We start from the raw sequence: 21,935 nt of genomic DNA, 5'->3' as shown, positions 1-21,935 counted from the left end.
AGTCTTAGCTGGGCATGGGGGTACATGCATGTAGTCCCCGATCCTCAGGAGGCTAAGGTGGGAGGATCACTGAGCCCAGTAGGTCAAGGTCGCAGTGAGCTGTATTCGCACCATCGCACTGGGTGGCAGAGCGAGACTCTGTCCATAAAATAAAATAAACTAAAAATTATACTCTCCTGTTTGGTTTAGCACTAACTGCAGATGTATAGTGTAATTTGGAAAGATGTCCTCCTCTGCTAAAGGAGAATAGAACAGTATCCATGGCAGAACTTGGGAATTCTGCATGGAAAGATGGCATCTGAAAAGCATTGGACCGAATAGAACCCACTTCTCCATCCCCAGTCTTCAAAGTTTGTTCTAACTACAAGGAGCACTTGGTCCATGATAGGAAGCTGTTCTTTCAGATACCATGAGTATCTCTATTCTCCAGAAATATCCTTTTCACGCCATTTGCCAATTTTCTAAAACAAAAAAATCAAGTAACTCTCTAACTTTACCTGGATTTAAAAAGAGAAGCCTCTCTTTATAATAAGACATTAATAAATTGTGACTAACTGATAATACTGTATCATATAATTTCCCAAATTTACATCAATGAGTTTCAGTTTATTGAGAAAAGTCAAGAAAAAAGAAAAAGCCAAGAAAAAAGAAAAGCCAAGAAAAAAGAATTCTGGGGCAAGATCAATCAGAGAAACTTTGCTTCTTCTCTATTCCTTTGGTGAAATATAGTCAGTGATATGATGGTAAATGTTTAATGACTGGATATCTGGGAGAAACACCCAGACTTCTCAGGTCTCCCAATTTATATGGTATAAGTACTCCCATTATGACTGATTTCAAGCTGCAAATATGACACCACTAAACATGGAGTTGGTAACAGGTGTGCAGTAGCTCAACATTATATAGTATTTCTACCATACAGATACAATAGACATAAACCTCAATGGCACAGATAACAGTAAGAGTTAGTAGCAAAAGGAAGTGTTGAGTTTTGAGGATTTATTACCTTTATTCATAATATCCTTTAAGTAGTAAATTTATACAATTTAATGTTTAATAATGACTGCATTAACTGGCTCCTACAATTTCTGAACATTTTGCAACCAGCCGTCCAGAGTCCACAGGAGCTGACTCCAGCTCACCACTGAAGAGTATTTCACAGCTCAGACATTCCTGAGGAAAGGCTCTAATTGGTCTACCATGGTTCTGATATCTCTTTTGACCCTGTTAGCCATGTCCCAGGAGGTGAATGTAGCTACAGAAACCTAATAGAAGAGAAATTTCTGGAAGAAAATTGGCTTATTGGTGGAGTATACCCCCAAAAACATACTACAATGCCCATTTTATCTATGACTCTATCTAAAGTTTAGCCTAAAGCTGCTTCCTTATATATTCTAAGTCCTCCAACCAATTATTAAAATACTATTCCTATGAGACGGCCCAAGCAAGAAATGTTTTTGAGCAACTGGAGCATCCATAGTCAGTATAAAGAAGATTGAGTTGGTAATGGTCATCTGTGATAGTGGTTTCATACCTTTGTGAATGCATGCTCTTTTTGGGATTTTTAAAAAATTTATTATCTCAGCACTTTTTTAGGTGGACATCTCTAAGTTTTGACATTTGCAAAGAATGTAATTTCTGGTGTACTGTACATGTTGGGACTTACTTTTATAAAAATTATATTACTCATTTAAATGTATATAATGTAACCTAAACATTGAACCTATTTAATACTCAGTATCTCATTTAATAAATGTACAAACCATTTGCATCATTGCTTTTTCTCCTTGAATTCATATTTCTATTCCCTACAACATTTTACCTACTGAAATATAGTTTATACTTGAAAGTCTTTCATTGATCAAATTATAGAAATCAGCTTATACTTGAAAGTTCTTCATTAATCAATCTATGTTTTTCCATAAAAATGTATATGTAATGTATAATTATATATGTTCTGGATTTAGTTATCTTTACAATTATTAATGAGAAATTAGTCAGCTCTGCTGGAAGTCAAGACCATACTGCAGCTCTAAGAAGTATTTTGAAGTGATTGCTACTTTATACTAATGACATCCAAACTCCACTTCCTTCCTCTGTTCCTCCTACTTCTTTAACAGGATTACTGAGGTACCTAATTGTTAAACTATCTAACTTCTTGACATTATATAATACAAATCTGGCCCTGCTTCCCTTAACTCTCCTTAAAATCTAGCACAAGCCCAAATCTTAGAAGAAACTCCATTCAACTCCCTCTTACCAATACACCGTGGTTTCCTTGGTGTGTGGTTTCCTCTGCTGGGGCAAGCTAAATAAACCTAACTTTGTTGGACTTGGTATTCTCCTGGTAGCCTTTAACTGGTGGTTTCAACAATAGTATACACTTAACGCAATATAAATACGTCACTTTTTTTTAAGCAAAGATAATATTTGTTGAAAATGCATGTCTTGGCTGGGTGCGGTGGCTCACGTCTGTAATCCCAGCAGTTTGGGAAGCTGAGGTGGGCAGATAATTTGAGGCCAGGAGTTCAAGACTAGCCTGGCCAACATGGTGAAACCCCATATCTACTAAAAAATCTACAAACAATTAGTTGGGCGTGGTGGTGCACGCCTGTAATCTCTGCTACTTGGGAGGCTGACAGAAGAATCGCTTGAACTGGGAGGCAGAGGTTGCAGTGAGCAGACATCATGCCACTACACTCCAGCCTGGGCAACAGAGCAAGACTGTCAAAAAAGAAAGAAACATAAAAAGAGAGGGGGGGGGGAGAGAGAGAGAGAGGAAGGAAGGAAGGAAGGAAGGAAGGAAGGAAGGAAGGAAGGAAGGAAGGAAGGAAGGAAGGAAGGAAAGAGAAAGAAAGAAAATACATCTCTTAATGACAAATATAGCTCCTCCCATATTAGTTCATGCATCCATGGATATTACTTATTGCTAGAACGGTTATTATTGTCAATTATGCTGTTATATTTTAATTTTATGTTATGTAAGCGCTGAGAAAACTTTCTACCTACGAAAAAGTGTGTCTTTTCAATATCAGTCATTTTTCAGAATTCCTGAATTGTATGCAAAAATCACATTAATTCATCATCAAAAATTAGTTTGAATGGTCAACTGACTATCGGATTTGGTCTTCCAATTTTGTTGAAAGCAAAACATTGGAAACTGCCTGGTTTGCAAGAGGATTGTAATGAAAACATTAGTTATTTGTCATCTAGACAACAAAATGTCGGATGCTGCAGAGATTTTTACACATGGCATGTACTTTAGTATATTCAGGAGGGACACAGAATTATGCCTCTCCTTTGGAAGAAGAAAAGAACACTATATTTGTCAAGGCAGCATGAATACAGCGGTTCTCAGTCAAACCAGTTTTAGCAAGAATGCATATGGAAGCTGTTAAGTTTAGCCTAAAGCTACCTCCTTATATATTCTAAGTTCAGCCTAAAGGTTTCTCCCTACCTAGTGAACTAGAACCTAACTGGATGTGTAAATAGACTGCAACCTACTCTTGTGCCAAACACCAAGTTTTAGCAAATCAAAGCTGGCCAACTGTTCAAATAATGTTCAAATAAGGCAAACACTAAGCTGTAACCAATCTGGCTGTTTCTGTACTTGACTTCTGCTAAAAGATAAACTTCAGCTGAATTAAATTTAAAGGAGTTTAATTGAGCAATGAAAGATTCGTGAATTGGGCAGCCTCCAGAATCACAGCAGATTCAGAGATACTCCAGGGATGCCTAGTGGTCAGAACAAATTTGTAGACCAAAAAACAAACAAAAACGGGGGGGTGTGGAATTTATGTACAGAAATCGAAAGTGAGGTACAGAAACAGCTGGATTGGTTACAAGTTGACGTTTGCCTCATTTGAACACAGTTTGAACACTCAGCAGTGTATCAGTGGTTTAAGTATGGCTGCTGGGATTGGGCAAGACTGACCTAGTTAACCTAATTTAGGTTTTCAATCTTGTCTACCTATTGTGAAAGGAAAATCTGGGGGTCCCCAAATTACTAAGCTAAAGGAAAAAGTAAAACTGGGAACTGCTCAGGGCAAAACCTGCCACTCAATCTATTCAAAGTCATCCCTCTGCTCACTGAGATAGATGCATATTCTGATTGTCTTCTTTGAAAAGGCTTATCAGAAATTCAAAATAATGCAATTATTTGTCTCTCACCTTCCTGTGACCTGGAAGCCCCCTCCCTGCTTAAGTTGTCCCCACCTTTCTGGACGGAACCAACGTACGTCTTACATATATTGATTGATGTCTCATGTCTCCCTAAAATGTATAAACCGAAGCTGTGCCCCAACTACCTTGGTCACATGTCATCAGGACTTCCTGAGGCTGTGTCACGGGCGTGTGTCATTAACCTTGGCAAAATAAACTTTCTAAATTAGTTGAGAACTGTCTCAAAATTTTGGAATTCACACTGTTAAGTTAGGTTAACGTTCCTCCACGAGGACTCAGATATAGAAGTACAGAGTCCTTCTAACACATATTTAGTTCTGTTTTCTGTACCTCACTTTTGTTTTTCCATCCATAAATCTTCCACTAGGTGGCTGGCTACGCTTAAAGCCTCTCTGAACCTATTCTAGTTTAGGGGGCGTGTGATTTGCTTAATTAAACTCTGTTTAATTTGTTTACGGTTTTCATTTAACAAAGCTGAGAGTCTGGAGATTTAATCCCTTAAAATATCCACTTCTGTGAAGCCCTTGGAAAGCTTTGTTCTCTAAAGCAGAGGCAGAAACGTCGTTGAGCACGGAACCAACTGCAGCAAGATGAATTAAATGAACTGGATGAATTGCTCTAGATGTAGACAGTCAGAGGCACCCAAATAACAATAGGTTTTACCAAAACGATCAATCACTCAAAATTTATGGTGCAGGCTTCCTTTCTGTAGACAGAGCTTAATGAATATAGTACAAATTTGCCTCAGACAATAGCCTTTTTTTGTTTTTAGATACTTTCCTTAAGGGTGAAAGCATTTAACCAGGAGTAACCAGGACTTCTCGTGAAGTTCTGTTGCCTGAGAGTAGTCGTTTGATTTTTGCTAGTCTGTATGCATTGTTTATGTACAGACTTTACTGTTTTTCTCTCAGAGGCATCTCCTTCTACCCCGAGCCTCACACTACTGGGGTTTCGTTTGTTTTACATCTTGGTTGGAGGGGGCTCTTTCTCCGGAAAATAAAAGACAACGGATCTGGCTCCAGTCCAGGACGGAGAGCATAAAGCCTAATTCACAAGGAGAGCACGTGAGTTCTGCTCTCCGTGGGACTCAGCCCAGAGAGGCCGTGGAAATCTCTAGATGTCAGTCCACGCAACCTAAACTGGCAAAAGGAACGCTTTGCCTCTCCAGACCCAGACCCCAGAACAGAATTCGGCCAACCACAGCCAAGAAGGCAAATCACGCAGGCGCAGACAGAGAAGCGGGTAGCAGAAGGCTGGCGGACGGGCGCGCGCACTCGGCAACCAGGAGAGGCGGGAGCGCGCGCTGGGGGCGGGCACTGAAGCTCTGGCTTGGGGTTCACCGGGTCATAGGGCTCCGGGCCCTTCGGTCTCGGCCATGGCTCACAGGCCGAAAAGGACTTTTCGGCAGCGCGCTGCCGATTCCAGCGACAGCGATGGCGCCGAGGAGTCGCCTGCTGAGCCTGGGGTGCCGAGAGAAGTTGCGGCCCCAGGTTCTGCGGAGGAAGGGCCGCCCTCTGGAGGAGGCCGCGCGCGGGTGGCAGGACGGCCTCACCGGGTTCGGGGCCCTCGTGGCCGGGGCCGGGTCTGGGCGAGCTCCCGGCGCGCCAAGGAAGCGGCTCCCCGCGCGGACGAACCCCCGCGTCAGGGTGACGCGGGGAAGAAAGGAGGTGACGGCACAGGGCGGGAAGGGGCCGCGGGGTCTCTGGATCTTTCTCCGGGGGTTCTATAACTTGCTGCCGATCATCAGCCGTGCTAAGTCCAAGTCCTGAAGGTAGTGAGCGAGAAAACAGCTCGAGCACTCGCCCGCTGCCTGCATCTACCTTTTGGACTCCTTGGGGGAGATAAAACAATCCTGTACAGTTGGGAGGCTCTTCGTTTTCACCATCAGATGACTCCACCAGTTATAACTAACACAAGGTTTATGAAGAACCTAAATTGTCACAACAGAATTCAATAATTTCAAATACTATTAAGTAGGCAGAAGTTATATGTACCTTTTAGACACTTGCCCAACTTATCTTCCTTGAAAACATTTAGCCAGAATAATACAAGAATCTAGGTTTTGGAACATTCCCCTTTGCTTGTTTTCTTTTTTCACCAGTTATTTGCAACAACTATTAAAAATATATACAACACAAAGAAGCATGATAGAGATTCATGTCACTGTAGATTGTACCAGTAATGGTGTTAAATATAGTGTCATTTTGAAGTACCTTTGAGTTCTTAAATACAGATGTAAGGCAGCATAAAGTTGTTTACATAAAATGTGCTGCTCTGAGTTTGAATTGTAGCTTAATGAGGAATACGGTTTTTGGTTAGTCTTGAGATCCAAAATCTTCCTACTATTTTTTATTCTCATTAAAGTGATTTTTATTAATTTATTGAGAAGTAAAAATTGTATATACTTATGGCATACAACATGATGTTTGAAATGTGTCTACAGTGACTAAATGGAGCTAATTAACATTTGCATTGCCTTAGGTACTTACTTTTTTTGTGATGAGAACACTTAATATCTACTCTCAGTAATTTTCAAGTATGCAATGCGTTGTTGTTAACTTTAGTCACCGTGTTGTAAAATAGAATTCGTCTTGTCTAATTAAAATGTTGTGCCCTTTGACCAGTATCTCCCCAACCACTCTCAATCCCAGTCCCTGCTAACCACTGCTGGACTCTCTGCTTCTGTGACTTCTGATTTCCACTTTTTTAGATTACATATGCGAGGTCATGTGGTGTTTGTCTCTCTCTGCCTGTCTTATTTCAGGTAACATAATGTCCTCCAGGTTTGTGATCTTCGTGATTTCTTGGTCTTTCTTGTGACCTTCTATTTATCTAAAGTTTTCATGACCTTTTATATTTGTTTTCTGGTGAAACTTTGTAGATGAACGTTGAAGTAAGGAGTTGCTTTTTCTCTTGCCTTCTAGAATAGTGTTTCTCAAACTTTTTGGGATTTGGACCTCCTTTAGACTGTTAGAAATGATTAAGGATTCCAAAGAGCTTTTGCTTCAGTAGGTTATACCTATCAGTATTTACCATACTAAAAATAAAATTTATTAATTCACTTAAAAAATCTATTACATGTAAGGATAAGTAAGATTTTTGTGAAAAATATTGCACAAAAAAAGGAAGAGTAGCATTGTTTTCAATTTGCAGATCTCTTTAATGTCTGGCAAAATATTAATAGAAGACAGCTGAATTCTCATAGCTGTTTCTGCTTTTAATCTGTTGTGCTCTTTTGGTTTGGTTGAAGTATTTGAAGAAAATATAGCCTCTGACAGATACATGGTTAAGACGAGTACTTAATAACCTTTTTAGATCATTGAGAGTGTTATGCTTTAGTATAACAAAGCTCAACAAGTAATAAACTAACCCTTCTTAAAAGTTAGTTGTGGGCAGGGCGCAGTGGCTCACATCTGTAAGCCCAGCACTTTGGGAGGCCGAGGCAGGCATATCAAGAGATCAGGAGTTCGAGCCCAGCCTGGCCAACATGGCGAAACCCCATCTCTACTAAAAATACAAAAATTAGCTGGGCATGGTGGTGGGTGCCTGTAATCCCAGCTACTCGGGAGGCTGAGGCAGGAGAATCGCTTGAACCCGGGAGGCTGAGGTTGCAGTGAGCTGAGATTATGCCACTGCACTCTAGCCTGGGTGACAGAGTGAGACTCTATCTCAAAAAAAAAAAAAAAAAAAAAAGTTGCCAAATGGAATCTTAAACCATATGATTAAATTAAATTTGGGGTGCTCTTACATTAAAACTCTGTTCTGTTTTATACTTTGGATCTTTTACTCATGAACGATTGGTAACATCTTGCGTTATTTGGAAAGTATTCTTTAGATGAGTTTGCGGGTCTTACAAATGTTGGAGCATTTTATTGTACAATACCAAAAAAACTCAGTTAGTATTACCACTAATTAATCAGTCTAAGCATTGGAAAGCCGTTAGGTTCACAGTAGAGAATATACGTTTTCCAAAATCTCAATTTTCACTTGAAATCTCTCATTTTGGAAGTGATAGGCAAAACTGGGCTCAAGTTTGAGAAAATGTTTGTCAGATAGCCATGTCTGAATAACCAGTTTGTTAGTCATTCAGGTAAAATGGTGATGCTTCTTAAAAACAATGTCTAGTTCAGCTTGCAACTCAGTCACACAAATGCTTTTCCTTAAGGCAGCCATTGCATTTCAAGATGCAGCAAAAGTGTCTTATGAATACTTTGATTTTGTCACAAAGAAAATTAAACGTGTGTACTCAAGGGTCAAAATTTAATAAAATAACAATTTTTTAATTACTTCATTAAGAGCAACTGGCTTTTTTCTGCCAATGTGAGGTAGTGAAAAATACCATAACCGCTACTACAAATTGATTCATTCATGCTGAGGATCTAGCAGTTTTACCCACCACTGCCTTTACTTCATTATATAGATGTCAACATGGTAAAAAGAACAAATAACATGTTATTATTGTGATGAAAGTAGTTTTGATTTCATAGACTCTGAAAGAGTCTCAAGGACCTCCAGGGATTGATAAACCATGCTTTGAGACCCACTGCTTTGGTGTTAATCCACTTTGGAAACAGGTATGGGTTGTCATAAATGGCAATATCTAAGAAAGCTGTGAGCTGCAGCTATTTTTTTTAAGTGTTTTAAGTTTTGATTTTACTCCAGCCTTTTTTTGAACTGTATGTAGGTCTTTTAACTAAGGTAGAAAATTAAAAGTACTGAGTACTGTGTAATCTTATGTTTTAAGGTTACTCATAAAGATTGCAAATTTATTGTGGATTAACAAACCCTTTCTTGTCAGTAATGTCAAGAATTCTTTTATTTTGTTCATTTAATTTTCACAACACCCCTGTGGGTTTTATCTTGGTGTTATCTTTGTTTAACAGATTAATTGAATTTAACAGACTATTTGACTTTCCAAATCATGCATTGAAAAGAAAGACCCATGGTTGTTTTTTTTTTTTTTTTTTTTTGAGACGGAGTCTTGCTCTGTGCCCTAGGCTGGAGTGCAGTGGCGCGATCTCAGCTCACTGCAAGCTCCGCCCCACCGGGTTCACGCCATTCTCCTGCCTCAGCCTCCTGAGTAGCTGGGACTACAGGCGCACGCCACCTCGCCCGGCTAATTTTCTTGTATTTTTCGTAGAGACGGGGTTTCACCGTGTTAGCCAGGATGGTCTCGATCTCCTGACCTCGTGATCCGCCCGCCTCGGCCTCCCAAAGTGCTGGGATTACAGGCTTGAGCCACCGCACCTGGCCATGGTTTAGTTTTGACCAAAGTGCTCCTTACAGTATTTCTTGCCACCAGCCACTGAAATATGGCATACTATAAAGAGAGCCTAAATTCTGAAGTTGGATGGGATTAGATTGAAAGCCCTACTTCTCCATTTCCTGAGTTGGTGTTCTCTATCCTCCCAATCCTTAATGAACTCATCAGAAATAGTATTTACTTTATAGAATTACAAGTATTAAATAAGTCATGTAAAACAGCTTTCAATGTGCCTAGTACATAGTATACATTAAATATTTTTCTTTTCTACTTACTCACAATCATTACTTTTCTAAATATTCAGTTTTGTCTCTTTTTTTTCTCTAATGCCTCCTTCCCTCTTCTCATTGCATCCTTTTGGAAATATATTATTAGATGCCTAGTTAATACAAATAGGGTCTTTGTACACTTAGTAGATCATTCAGTTCCTTAAGAAAGACAAAGTTGGAGGAAGAACAATATGTCTACCTTAATATGTGGAGTAGGATTAAAACACCATATTATACATATGCCATGTGTTGTTCAGAATTTCAATTATTAATTACATTATTTTGACTCTTTTTTGTTATATTTTTTTAATGTCCTGTTAGAATCCAGAGTCCTTGATGTGTCCACAGATGAAGAGGATGAAATACATCACTCCTCAGAAAGTAAGGATGATCAGGGTTTGTCTTCTGACAGCTCTAGCTCTCTTGGAGAAAAAGAACTTTCATCAACAGGTTAGTAATTTGTATGATTTTGGTTAAGAATTTTATTTTTAATATAGTATTTTTGATATAGTTATTAATAACATATTAAAAACTCTGGTGACGTATGGGGCAAGTAGGTCATTAAGGATGATTGTCAGAGTGCCAAAATTGACTGCTCATTTTTATTACATTTTAACATGCACAGGTCAGACAGCTTATAAGTAGCAGGGCTAGGATTCAAACCCAGTCTGTTCTAGAGCCTGTATTCTTCTTAACCACTGTGCTATGCTGGGTGATTGATACTGATACCTAAAGGATGGTAAGAATTTCTCAGGGAGGATGTTTCAGGTATAGGATGTAGCATATCTGAAACTCTAGGGAAGGTATGTGATATGTGCAGGAAGCTAAAAATAGCTCTGTTTGGCTGAAAGTATTTGGGAATTTAAGGAAAAGAAGAAAACAGGAAGGACAAGTTGGAGTCAGATGATATAGGGCTTAGAGAACCACTGAAAATTTGATACAGGTGACATGAATGTTTTTGTGTCTTAGATCAGTCTAGTTCAGGGGTGGCAAATCTGGCCCACTACCTATTTTTGTAAACAAGGTTTTAGTAAAACACAATCACAGTCTTTCAGCTACTCATTATTTGTGTGTGCTTTTGCACTGCAGTAGCAAAGTTGAGAAGTTTCGTCAAAGACCCTATGGCCCACAGAGTCAAAAATATTTATCTGGCGTCTTACAGAGGTTTATAACTTGTTTTGTGCTGTGGAGTCCTTTTTCAGTCTAGAGAAGCCTAAGATCCCTTCTGAGAAAATAAAATAAAATACATAGCTTTGTAAAGGAAACACATTTTAGTGAAATAAAATTATTAAAATATATTTTATAACGCTTGTAATATAGTAATAAGTGCTTCTTTATTAGCCTATTAAATAACAACAACCAGTAGCTCTGTAACCTTGTAATTTTGTTTTTTCTCCATGTACGCAAGGTACAGAAATACTAAGTGATTAAGCTAATATGAAGAACTGAAATCTAGTAAACGGTTAAAGCCTTGTCTAGATTCTAGATACAGTGCTATTCAGTAGAATTTTCTGTGGTTTGGATAAATTTTCTGTCTTCACTGTCCATATGGTAGCCACTGGTCACAAGTGGCTATTGAGCTCTTGAAATGTGGCTATAGTGAGACTGATAAATTGAATTTTTAGTTGTATTTGAATAGTCACATGGGGCTAGTGGCTACTGTACCAAACAATGCTACTATAAAAGATGGTGGATTAGACCAGTTGTGACGGCTCACATCTGTAATCCCAGCACTTTGGGAGGCCTAGGCGGCTGGATCACATGAGGTCGGGAGTTCGAGACCAGCCTGGCCAAAATGGGGAAACCCTGTCTCTACTAAAAATATAAAAATTAGCCGGGCATCGTGGCACACACCTGTAATTCAAGGGGCTGAGGCAAAAGAATTGCTTAAACCTGGGAGGCAGAGGTTGCAGTGAGCAGAGATCACGCCAGTGCACTCCAGCCCAGGCGACAGAGCAAGACTCCATCTCAAAAACAAACAAAAGAAGATGGTGGATTAAACAGCATAAGGCAGTGGTTGTGAAGTGTTGGCAGCACTGCCCCCACCTAAGGAGAGAGGGCAGTGTTTGAAAATGTATGGGATTATTTAAATGATTACAGTGGTTGAGTTGTTGCTGGCACGTAGTACCCTACAGGCAAGGATTGATAAATGTCTTACAGGAGTGCAGAACAGTTCAGCAGGGTGAATTGCCCCTCCCCCACTGATTAAAAATTGAAAACTTGTCCTGTGAGGAACACCTGAAAGTTCAAAGGACTTACTGGCTGGAGAAGAAAAGATGGAGGAATGTGTTCCTTTTAAGGGCTGGCATGTGGAAGAAAAGCATTTATTTGTGTTTGGAAGGAATATCTGCCTCGAAATAGTCCCCCTAGCAGAGGCTGCTTGTTATTAATAGAAGATGATAATTTACCTCTCAGCCCTAGATGATTGTATATCAGATAGGATGATGTATGTGAAGAATTATTCATAAGTTATAAATTTGTAAAAACATGATGTGTTTATTATTGAACAATATGCTGACATTATTGATTCATCCCTTGTCTGCTCAGCATCTGCTGTGTGAGAACCCTTGAACTAGGTATTGAATATGCAGAAACAGGACAGATGCAATACTCTTCCTTGAACTTTTACTTCTTTATTTTCACTTGAGCGGTTACCTTTATGTAGCACTAATATCTTACTACTGTGTCCCATTGCTTGTGACTTACTAATTAAACCCTACCAAGTCATCTGCAGGAAAATCACTTCCAAAATAAGAATTTCTGTGTCCATATTCATACACTTGAGTATTTGAACCTAATTGTCTTATCTTAACCCTGCCTGCACATTAAAATCCTCTAGGGAGCTATAAAAACATACTTTGCTCAGCTCTGCCTCAGATCAACATCTGAATTGCTGGTATAGAGGCCTGGGTATGTCAAGCTTCTCAGGTGACTGTGATGTGTAGCCAGGGTTGAGAATTGCTACTATAACCTGCTGTGATGGTTTTGAATCTTAAATGCTTTGGGAGGAGGAAGAGACACCTGACCTTCATCATGTCCCTGACAGTGGTCTATAAATAAATACTAATCTATAAAAAAGCAAATAACCTGATTTTATATTACTTGTTTTTGATGAATATTTATTGACTTCTAGTGATTACTTTATTGCTTCATGATTTACTCAAGGACTTTTAATTTTCCCTAGGGCTGATGTCAAGCATATTGGTCTGTGATATATCTCTTTTTGTTTGTTTGTATCTAACATTGGAGCTTTTGCACATCTCCAAGTACATGACATTTTTCTGTTTATTTCTCAAAGAATTTGGGTCAACTTTTGGGGAAGTTTAGAAAATTTCACTTGAGCCTCAGTAGCTTGGCATCTTTTTAGTAGTTTGAAATGCTTAAAATGGTGAAAATTTCTTTTGCCATTTCTTTACTGTAGTATTGTTCTTAAGAAACCATTTTTTCCTGAATGAAGATAAATTTCACCTTAGATCATGCATGAAGAAACTTGTTTTAAATTGGAAGAGTTTATGCTAATGATGTTTATGCTGTACAATATGAAGAAAAAAATAAGGCTCTCTTAAGAGTTGTTGTCATTTAAAATTTTTCACCTGGTAAATGAACCTGATTATTTTCTTTACACTTCTTAATGTCTCATGTTTATTCACGTGCGGCTCACTATAGAACCGCAGAGGCTAATTTGGCTTTGCTCTGTTACTGTTTATAGTATGTTTCTGATTTCTTGTAAGTGTGGGTAGGAGGGAAGGAGGACATCGTAGTGTAGTATCTCTCTTACTTGATAAGTCAGACTGGTCTGTCATTGATCCTTCTAACTTCTGTAGCTCTCACTGATTGGGGAACACCACACTCAGCCCCCTCCACATCCCTGTGCTGACAGTCTCAGAGCTTCCAGAAATGAGAAATAGCCACCCCTCAACAAAGTGAGCAGTACCTGATGAGTAAGAGAGTTAAAAGATAAAATGAAGTGGTTTCTGTATATTTTCTGATACTTCTAGATTTGGTTGATTTTTCTAAATTATATTTAATCTCTATTAAGTTTTCTTCCTTTGCTGATACAGACTTTGAGCCATTTATTAAAGTCACATTCATATATCAAAATAGCAAATAATTTAGGAAAATGGTGCTTTTTTCTTTTTCTTAAATGTGAGAAATATTTACTTACATTGGTCTCTGGTTTTTAGTGTCCTCCTCTTTGTTTCCTTCAGTTAAGATCCCAGATGCAGCTTTTATTCAGGCAGCCCGCAGAAAACGTGAATTGGCCAGAGCCCAAGATGACTATATTTCTTTGGATGTAGAACATAACTCTACTGTCTCTGGTATGAAGAGAGAGAGTGAAGATGACCCTGAGAGTGAGCCTGATGACCATGAAAAGAGAATACCATTTACCCTAAAACCTCAAACATTTAGACAAAGGATGGCTGAGGAATCAAGTATGTGTATACCAATATATGAAGATTAGGATATTTTTCATTAGAATATAATATTATGAGAAAATCTCCATAAAAATGTAATGTGCTGTCTCACATTGTAGAGTGTTGATAACGGTTTTTAACATTGATTTGGTCCATGATATTATGACCTCTAAAAGATGTATCTGTATCGAAATGTTATTATCAAGGAGTATATGTAATAATGTTTATTAATATCTGACCCCCCTTGATCTTTTTTAACAGGTTAAAAAAAATATGCGGTATCTTATTTTTAAAACATTGAAAACAATCGTCACCTTTATAAATGTATTTTTTCAACATGGAAGCATCTACAGAGATTTTCGATGTCATGTATTAAAATGTTCCCTGCTGTAATAAAAAATTTCATCTACCCACAATGCTAAGCCTTAAAGGACTGTTTTCACATTTCTCATTTATAATATATGCATTTTACCAAGGTTTTTGTAACTTTTTTTTTTTTTGGAAAAAGACTCAGTTCCTTACAACTTACTTTTAAATGTTTAGATTCTTAGGTAGTAATTGAGAGATGTTTGATAAGAAAAACCAAACATTTCATTCTTTCTCAGTTTTTTTACTGAGAAGTATGTAGGGCTATAGTGTTTTGAGTGGGAGAGTATGGTAAGAGTGCAGGTTCTGGAGTCAGATCCCAGGATCCAACTTCCAGCTTCGTCATAGTCTTCAGACAGCTATTTAACCTCCCAATATCTGTGTTTCCTCACTTGTGAATGAGGCCAATAATAGTGCCTTCTTCCCAGAATTATTGTGAAGAATAAATAACACGTAAAGTCGTGCTAAGCCTGTGTAGAATAAGCTCAAAAAATGTTGGCTGCTGCAATTAAAATGGAAAAATATTAAATGTTTACATGTGAACTTTTTTCCCCCTAGTAAGTAGAAATGAAGAAACAAGTGAAGAAAGTCAGGAAGATGAAAAACAGGATATTTGGGAACGACAACAAATGAGAAAAGCAGTTAAAATCATAGAGGTAATCATTCTTTATACTATGTATAGTAGATTCCTGTGGCTGCTATAACAAATTACCACAAACTTGGTGACTCAAAAGAACAGACATTTATTTGTCACAGGGCGGAGGCCAGAATCTGAAGTCAAGGTGTTGGTAGCACCTTGCTTCCTCCAAAGGCCCTGGGGGATTGTGGGGAGCACATAATTCTTCCTTGCCTCTTCCAACTTCTGGTCATTCCAGGTATTTCTTGGCTTGTGACTACATAACTCCTGTCTCTGCCTCTGTCTTCACATGGCTTTTTCCATGTCTCTGCTGTGTGTTTTTCTCATAGGGATACTTGTCATTGGATTTAGGGCCCACTCAGATAATCCAAGATCCTTCACTTAATTACAACCACAAAGACTCTTTTTCCAAATAAGGTCATATTTGCACTTTCCAGGGATTAAGTCATGGATGTATCTTTTGGGAGGCCTCCATTCAACCCACTACACTGTGCATATTATCTTATTTTTCCACTAGATTATAAATACCTTGAGGGTACTATTTTTTTAATAATTAATTTTATAATAATTGACAGTTTATGTTGGACAGGTGCTTAAAAGTAAAGTTTAGACCTCAAACTTTACTTTTAGACACCTGTTCTGTATAATATAAATATATCCAGTTTTCTCTTTGGAAACCTTTTTTCACTTCACAATATAACAGACATCTCACTGCAATGGTATATCTACTTCTACTACATCTTAATGATTTCATAGCAATCTAGTGAATAGATGTATTATCATTTATATATTAAATCTCATTATGTGATTTCTCAGATAATTTTTTATTATAGTGAACCCTGTGGTAAATATTATACACAAATACATTATACCTATATTATGATACATAACTGTTACATTTCTGCATACACAAATATAGCTTTGTGTTTTATTTAATTTTTAAAAAGATGTAAACAAAGTAAATATCCAGTAATAGGGGTCTTCATGCAATACAGTAGGGTGGGACACTATGAAGCGCTAAAAATTATATTAGAAACCAAAGCCCAAGAGGCTGAGTCAGGTGGATCACTTGAGTCCAGGAGTTCAAGACTAGCCTGGGCAACATGACAAAACCCTACTGCTACAAAAAATACAAAAATTAGCCAGGCATGGTGGCACACACCTGTAGTCCTAGCTACTTGGGGGCTGAGGTGGGAGGACTGCTTGAGCCCAGGAGGTCAAAGCTGCAGTGAGCCAAGATCGCGCTACTGCACTTCAGCCTGGGTGACAGAATGAGACCCTGTCTCATTTAAGACTAAAAACAACAACAACACTGAAGCCCAGATTTGTCCAGGCATAGTGGCTCACACCGCTTATTCTGGCATTTTGGAAGGCCAAGGAGGGAGGATCACTTCAGCCCAGTAGTTTGAGACCAGCCTGAACAATACAGTGAGACCTGAGCTCTACTAAAAACAAATAAAACTAGCCAGGCCTGGTGGGGCGTGCCTATAGTCCCAGCAACTTGGGAGGCTGAGCTGGGAGGATCACTTGAGCCCAGGAGTTCTGGGTGCAGTGAGCTATGATCACACCACTGTACTCCAGCCTGGGCAACAGAGTGAGACCCTGTCACTAAAAATGAATGAATGAATGTGAAGTTTAAGCAAGTAGTAAGCTTTGAAACCTAACAAATGTACTGTACTTGGGGTTAAAAGTCCTAGATTTGGGTTCTGGGTCTGCTGCTAGAATATAAGCTCTATGAGGTCAAGAATTGCAATCATAGTATACATCAGAGGTTCCCAAACTTTCTCATTCATGGAGCCGTTAGTGTCTTGGTAATTTTATCATGATACTCGTAAGCCAAAAGAAGTACCAAACAATTCTATTTATTAAGTAGTTCAAAGAATTTTATACAATTTGTGTCCTAAGAACTAACCATTTGGAAAAAAATAATACAGATAATTTGAAGGCAAAACATTTTTATTTTATTTTTAAATAACCGAAATTCCTTACTAATGAGATATGTGTTCCTGTTAGGCATTGCATGACTTTTCAAACCTTGGAATCAGATTGGACACTGTCACTCATTTCCATGTTGATCTTCACACAATGCTTGTTTTTATCATAGCATCGTCCCAAAACCCAGCTCCACAAATATGACTTCATCAAAAGGAATGGAACCCATTCTCTTTTTTTTTTTTTTTTTTTTTTATGAGATAGTTTCGCCTTGTCACCCAGGCTGGAGTGCAGTGGCATGATCTTGGCTCACTGCAACCTCCGCTTCCCAGGTTCAAGCAATTCTCGTGCCTCAGCCTCCTGAGTAGCTGGGACTATAGGTACACACCACCACGCCTGACTGATTTTTTTGTATTTTAGTAGAGATGGGATTTCATCATGTTGCCCAGGCTGGTCTCAAACTCCTGAGCTCAGGCAGTCTGCTCACCTCAACCTCCCAAAGTGCTAGGATTACAGACATGAGCCACCATGTCTGGCCATATGGAACACATTCTAATGTAACTGTGAACTAAGAGCTAGTAGTCCAACAGATGTTGAGTATTACGGTTTTTCACTAAAAAATTTAAAATGTCTCACTACACCCTTTTAAATTTGCTAGGATGCCTTTGCACACAGTTTGGGAACCACAATATGCATACAATTTTGAATTCTGATTTCCTTGCTTGACATACTATAAATTACCTTCTCTTGTTTGCACATTGTTATAATAACTGATTTTATTAGCTACATAGTATTCACTGGAGTCACTGAATCATAATCTTCTTAACCATTCTTCATTTTGGACAATTTAGGTTCTTTGCAATCTGTTTTTTTTTTAATTAACAAATAAGAATCAGTGAATATTTAATTATTTTTCCTCCTCTTCTTTCTTTTGTTCAGATGTGTGTTTTTGAACTATTCCTTTGTAATAATTACCAAGAACTGTATTACTAATCAAGAGATGAATGTTTTTATGGCACTTAGTGTATTTTTCTCCATTGTCTTCTAAAGAAAACTTAGCTCAATCTGTAATGTCACCAATATCATGGGAATATTTCACTATAATCTTGCCCTCTTCAGGTGCAAGTATAGTTGGTGAAAATGGAATCTCACACTTATTTGATTTGCATTTTTATTGCTAATGTGAGTACATTTACTGATTCCTTTATTGAAAAGCTACCATTGGCCACCGTATTAGTTTCCTGTGCCTCCCGTAATAAATTACTGCAGAATTGGTGGCTTAAAACAATAGAAGTTTATTCTCTCTCAGATCTGGAGGCCAGAAGTCCAAAATCAAAATGTCAGTAGAACATCCCCCCTTTCCAGAAACTCTTAGAAGAGAATCCATTCCTTGACTCTTCTAGTTTCTGGTGGCTGTTGGCATGCCTTGGCTTGTGGCCTCATCTCTCTTTGTTCAGTCTTCACATTTGCTTCTTCTCTTGTGTCCCAAAATTCCCTGTCTCTTAGGATGGAACATATAATTGTATTCAGGCTCCATTGGGATAATCCAGGATATGCACCTCATCTCAAAGTCTTAATTACATCTTTTGCCATATAATGAACATGAACATGAATGTGAACATGTTTTCATGGGGTCACCATTAGCCTGCTACGGCCACTTACAACGTTGTACAACCTTTGCAGGAAGGAAGACCACTAAACAAAACAATTATAGTGAAATCCTACAGGTTCTGTGACAGAACTCTGTGCAGGGTCCTGAGGTGGCACAAAGGAGCAAGTGGGTGGTCAAGTTTTATAGGAGGGAAGGTAAATGAGTAAGTTTGATAAAGCCTTCACGGAACTGGTGATATTTGAATGGGTCATTGACTGCAAAATATCAAGAGTGTTTGGAGATTTTGTAGGTATGCGCAGAGCTGGATGGGAGGCTTGGTGAGAATTGAAATGACAAAAGATGATGCTTCATGGAAAATATAAAAAGAATAGCTAAGCCAGTGAAATTGGCTAAATGTCTGGTCAATTTTCTTCATGTGTCTTTGTGTAAAATAGAGGTTCTTCAGCATCTTTTGAACATTCCAAGGGTGGAGGAGCTGCAATTAGACAGGGGACGCTAATATGAAATATACCATTTTATAAGATATATGTTAGCAGTGCATTTCTTTACAAGGAACAGAAAACCCAAATAAGAATTTCTTGGCCGGGCTCGTTGGCTCACGCCTGTAATCCCAGCACTTTGTGGGAGGCCGAGGCAGGCAGATCACGAGGTCAGGAGATCGAGACCATCCTGGCTAACATGGTGAAACCCTGTCTCTGCTAAAAGTACAAAAAATTAGCCAAGCGTAGTGGTGGGCGCCTGTAGTCCCAGTCCCAGCTACTTGAGAGGCTGAGGCAGGAGAATGGCATGAACCCGGGAGGCGGAGCTTGCAGTGAGCTGAGATCGCGCCACTGCACTCCAGCCTGGGTGACAGAGCGAGACTCCGTCTCAAAAAAAAAAGAATGTCTTAAAGAAAAGTAAAAACTTTACCTACACATCCTCCAGCAGACTTCCATCTACTTTTCATTTACTAGAATGGAGTTGGAGTTAAATAGGTACTTCTATCACGGAAATAGGTGTTAGGTCAGCCAGACAGGTCTGTCTGCTCCGCAAGTTAATATTCATGAAGGATTGTTGTTTCTTAAAAAACTGGGTGACTTTCTGAGAGTACATTAGACCATAACCAAAATTAGCTTCAAAACTAAACTTTTTAAAAAATGTAATTTTTAGAATTTGCTTCTTAAATATGAATTTAAACTTCTAAATTTTAAAACTGAATTTAAAAATATTTTATTGGGACCATGAAAAATTACAAAGACATGGAATTTTTTAGCTTGAAGAGACCTTGGATCATCCAGTCCCTTTTCATGCTGTTAATGTTTCGAAGGTAAATGAAATGGTTTTGTAAAAATCTATTTTTATTTTTTTAGGAAAGAGACATAGATCTTTCCCGTGGCAGTGGATCTTCAAAAGTGAAGAAATTTGATACCTCCATTTCATTTACACCAGTAAATTTAGAAATTATAAAGAAGCAATTAAATACTAGGTGAGCAATACTTATTTTGAAATTTACATTTGTCCTAGATATTTAATACTAGAGATATAGCACTGTATTCTTTTAGATATATTAAGTACTGATATTAAACAAACTTATAGGGGAAAAAAGGATCTCCTGTGTTATCGTACTAACACAATTGATTTCATTTTTGTATACAGTAGTCCCCCCATACCTGCATTTTTGCCTTCTATGGTTTCAGTTATCAGTAGTGAAACCATAGTCCAAAAATATTGAATGGAAAATTCCAGAAATAAACAGTTCATATGTTTTAAATTACATGCTGTTCTAAGTAGTGTGATGACATCTCGAGCTGCCCTGCTTCATCCTGCCCAGGATGAGAATCATCCTTTTGTCCAGCTTCTCTTTGCTCTGTAAGCCAGCAGCCTGTTAGTCACGTAGTAACCATCTCAGTTATCAGATCAACTATTGCAGTATCACAGTGCTTGTGTTCAGGTAACCCTTATTTTACTTAATAATGGCCCCAGAGTGCAGGCGTACTGTATGTAATATATAAATTAAACTTTATCATAGTTACGTATGTATAGGGAAAAAACAGCATATATAGGCTTTGATATTATTTGCATTCACTGAGGGTCTTGGAACCTATCCCCATGATTAAGGGGTGACTACCATAATGTCTTTTTAGTCTTTGTAACATATTTTACATGGTTAAAATCAGTAAATACAAAATTCTACTTTTTTATTTAATATGGTTATAAGCATTTTTCTATATTACCAAATAGCCTTTAATTTTTTTAAAAAACTATCATGTTTGTCCATATAGTTGTTATATCATAATTTACTTTAATATTTCTCTGTTGGACATTTTGATCTAGAACAGGAGTCAGCAAGTGCCTTTTTGTGTAAAAGACTGGATAGTAAATATTTTAGGCTTTAAGGACTGGATGATTGCTGTTGTAACTGCTCAACTCTATATTACAGCATGAAAACAGCCATAGACAATATGTAAACATATAAGCATGGCTGCGTTCCAATAGAACTTTTTTTATAAAAACAAAGGGTGGGCTGGTAGTTTGCCAGCCCCCTAGAGTACAAAGATAACCTTGCATGAGGGATAAAAAAGAGGCAGCAGATCATTGATTTATTGTAGCATTTTATTTTGTCTGGATAACTTTATTATATTTTATTTTTTGTTAACTAGGTTTTTTATTTTAAAAAGACCATACACTCTCATTGTCAAAACATAAAATAACCAGTGGAAAGGATATACAGAACAAAGTAAATTACCACCCTCCCTAGAGGAAACCATTGCTACCATTTTCTTATGTTTTCTTCCAGAGGTGGTCTATATATATATCTTTACAAGCACATATATCCTTACATATTCCCCTGTTTTTATACAAAAAAGGAAGCACATTATGTACCCTGCTCTGTACCTAGCTTTTTCTACATAATATTTACTTACAAGTTATAAGTAATGTAATATACTGCTATAGTCAGAAATATTCTACTTAACTAAAATATTTCATTAATAATGCCTACTATACATTATAATCTTGATTAATTTCTTAATTCTCACTGTCCTTTATATAAAGCAAAGAAAGATTCTGAAAGACAAATGCAAGAAAACTTGAAGAGAGAGTATTTGGCCTAAGCAGGTGCTAAAGGGTTTACTTTTATTGTGGTGTTCTTTGCTTATCTAGTCTGCATACCCAGATTTATATGATTGTCAGTTTCTTTGGTGGTCTTTGGAAATATTTGCATTAGATTCCTACTTTTGAAAAAGTTTGAAAAATAAACTAAGTTTTATTTTATTTATTT

The 21,935-nt window shown here is 37.9% G+C and overlaps 1 protein-coding gene across 2 annotated transcripts in view; it reads left to right on the top strand.

The window, feature by feature from the left end:
• Positions 1-5,459: 5,459 nt before the first annotated feature.
• Positions 5,460-21,935, top strand: part of LOC105465323 (GC-rich sequence DNA-binding factor 2) — a 52,564-nt gene continuing 36,088 nt past the window's right edge. For both annotated transcript variants that reach the window (XM_011713732.3, XM_011713733.3), the window contains exons 1-5: positions 5,460-5,849; positions 10,036-10,164; positions 13,923-14,147; positions 15,054-15,151; positions 20,026-20,141. In XM_011713732.3, coding sequence (XP_011712034.2) covers positions 5,558-5,849; positions 10,036-10,164; positions 13,923-14,147; positions 15,054-15,151; positions 20,026-20,141 — 860 coding nt within the window. In that variant the 5' untranslated portion in view covers positions 5,460-5,557. The remainder of the gene's footprint in view (positions 5,850-10,035; positions 10,165-13,922; positions 14,148-15,053; positions 15,152-20,025; positions 20,142-21,935) is intronic.

The sequence above is a fragment of the Macaca nemestrina genome, chromosome 13, assembly GCF_043159975.1.
Source record: "Macaca nemestrina isolate mMacNem1 chromosome 13, mMacNem.hap1, whole genome shotgun sequence".
NCBI lineage: Eukaryota > Metazoa > Chordata > Mammalia > Primates > Cercopithecidae > Macaca > Macaca nemestrina.
This window is presented reverse-complemented; position numbering and strand designations above follow the sequence as displayed.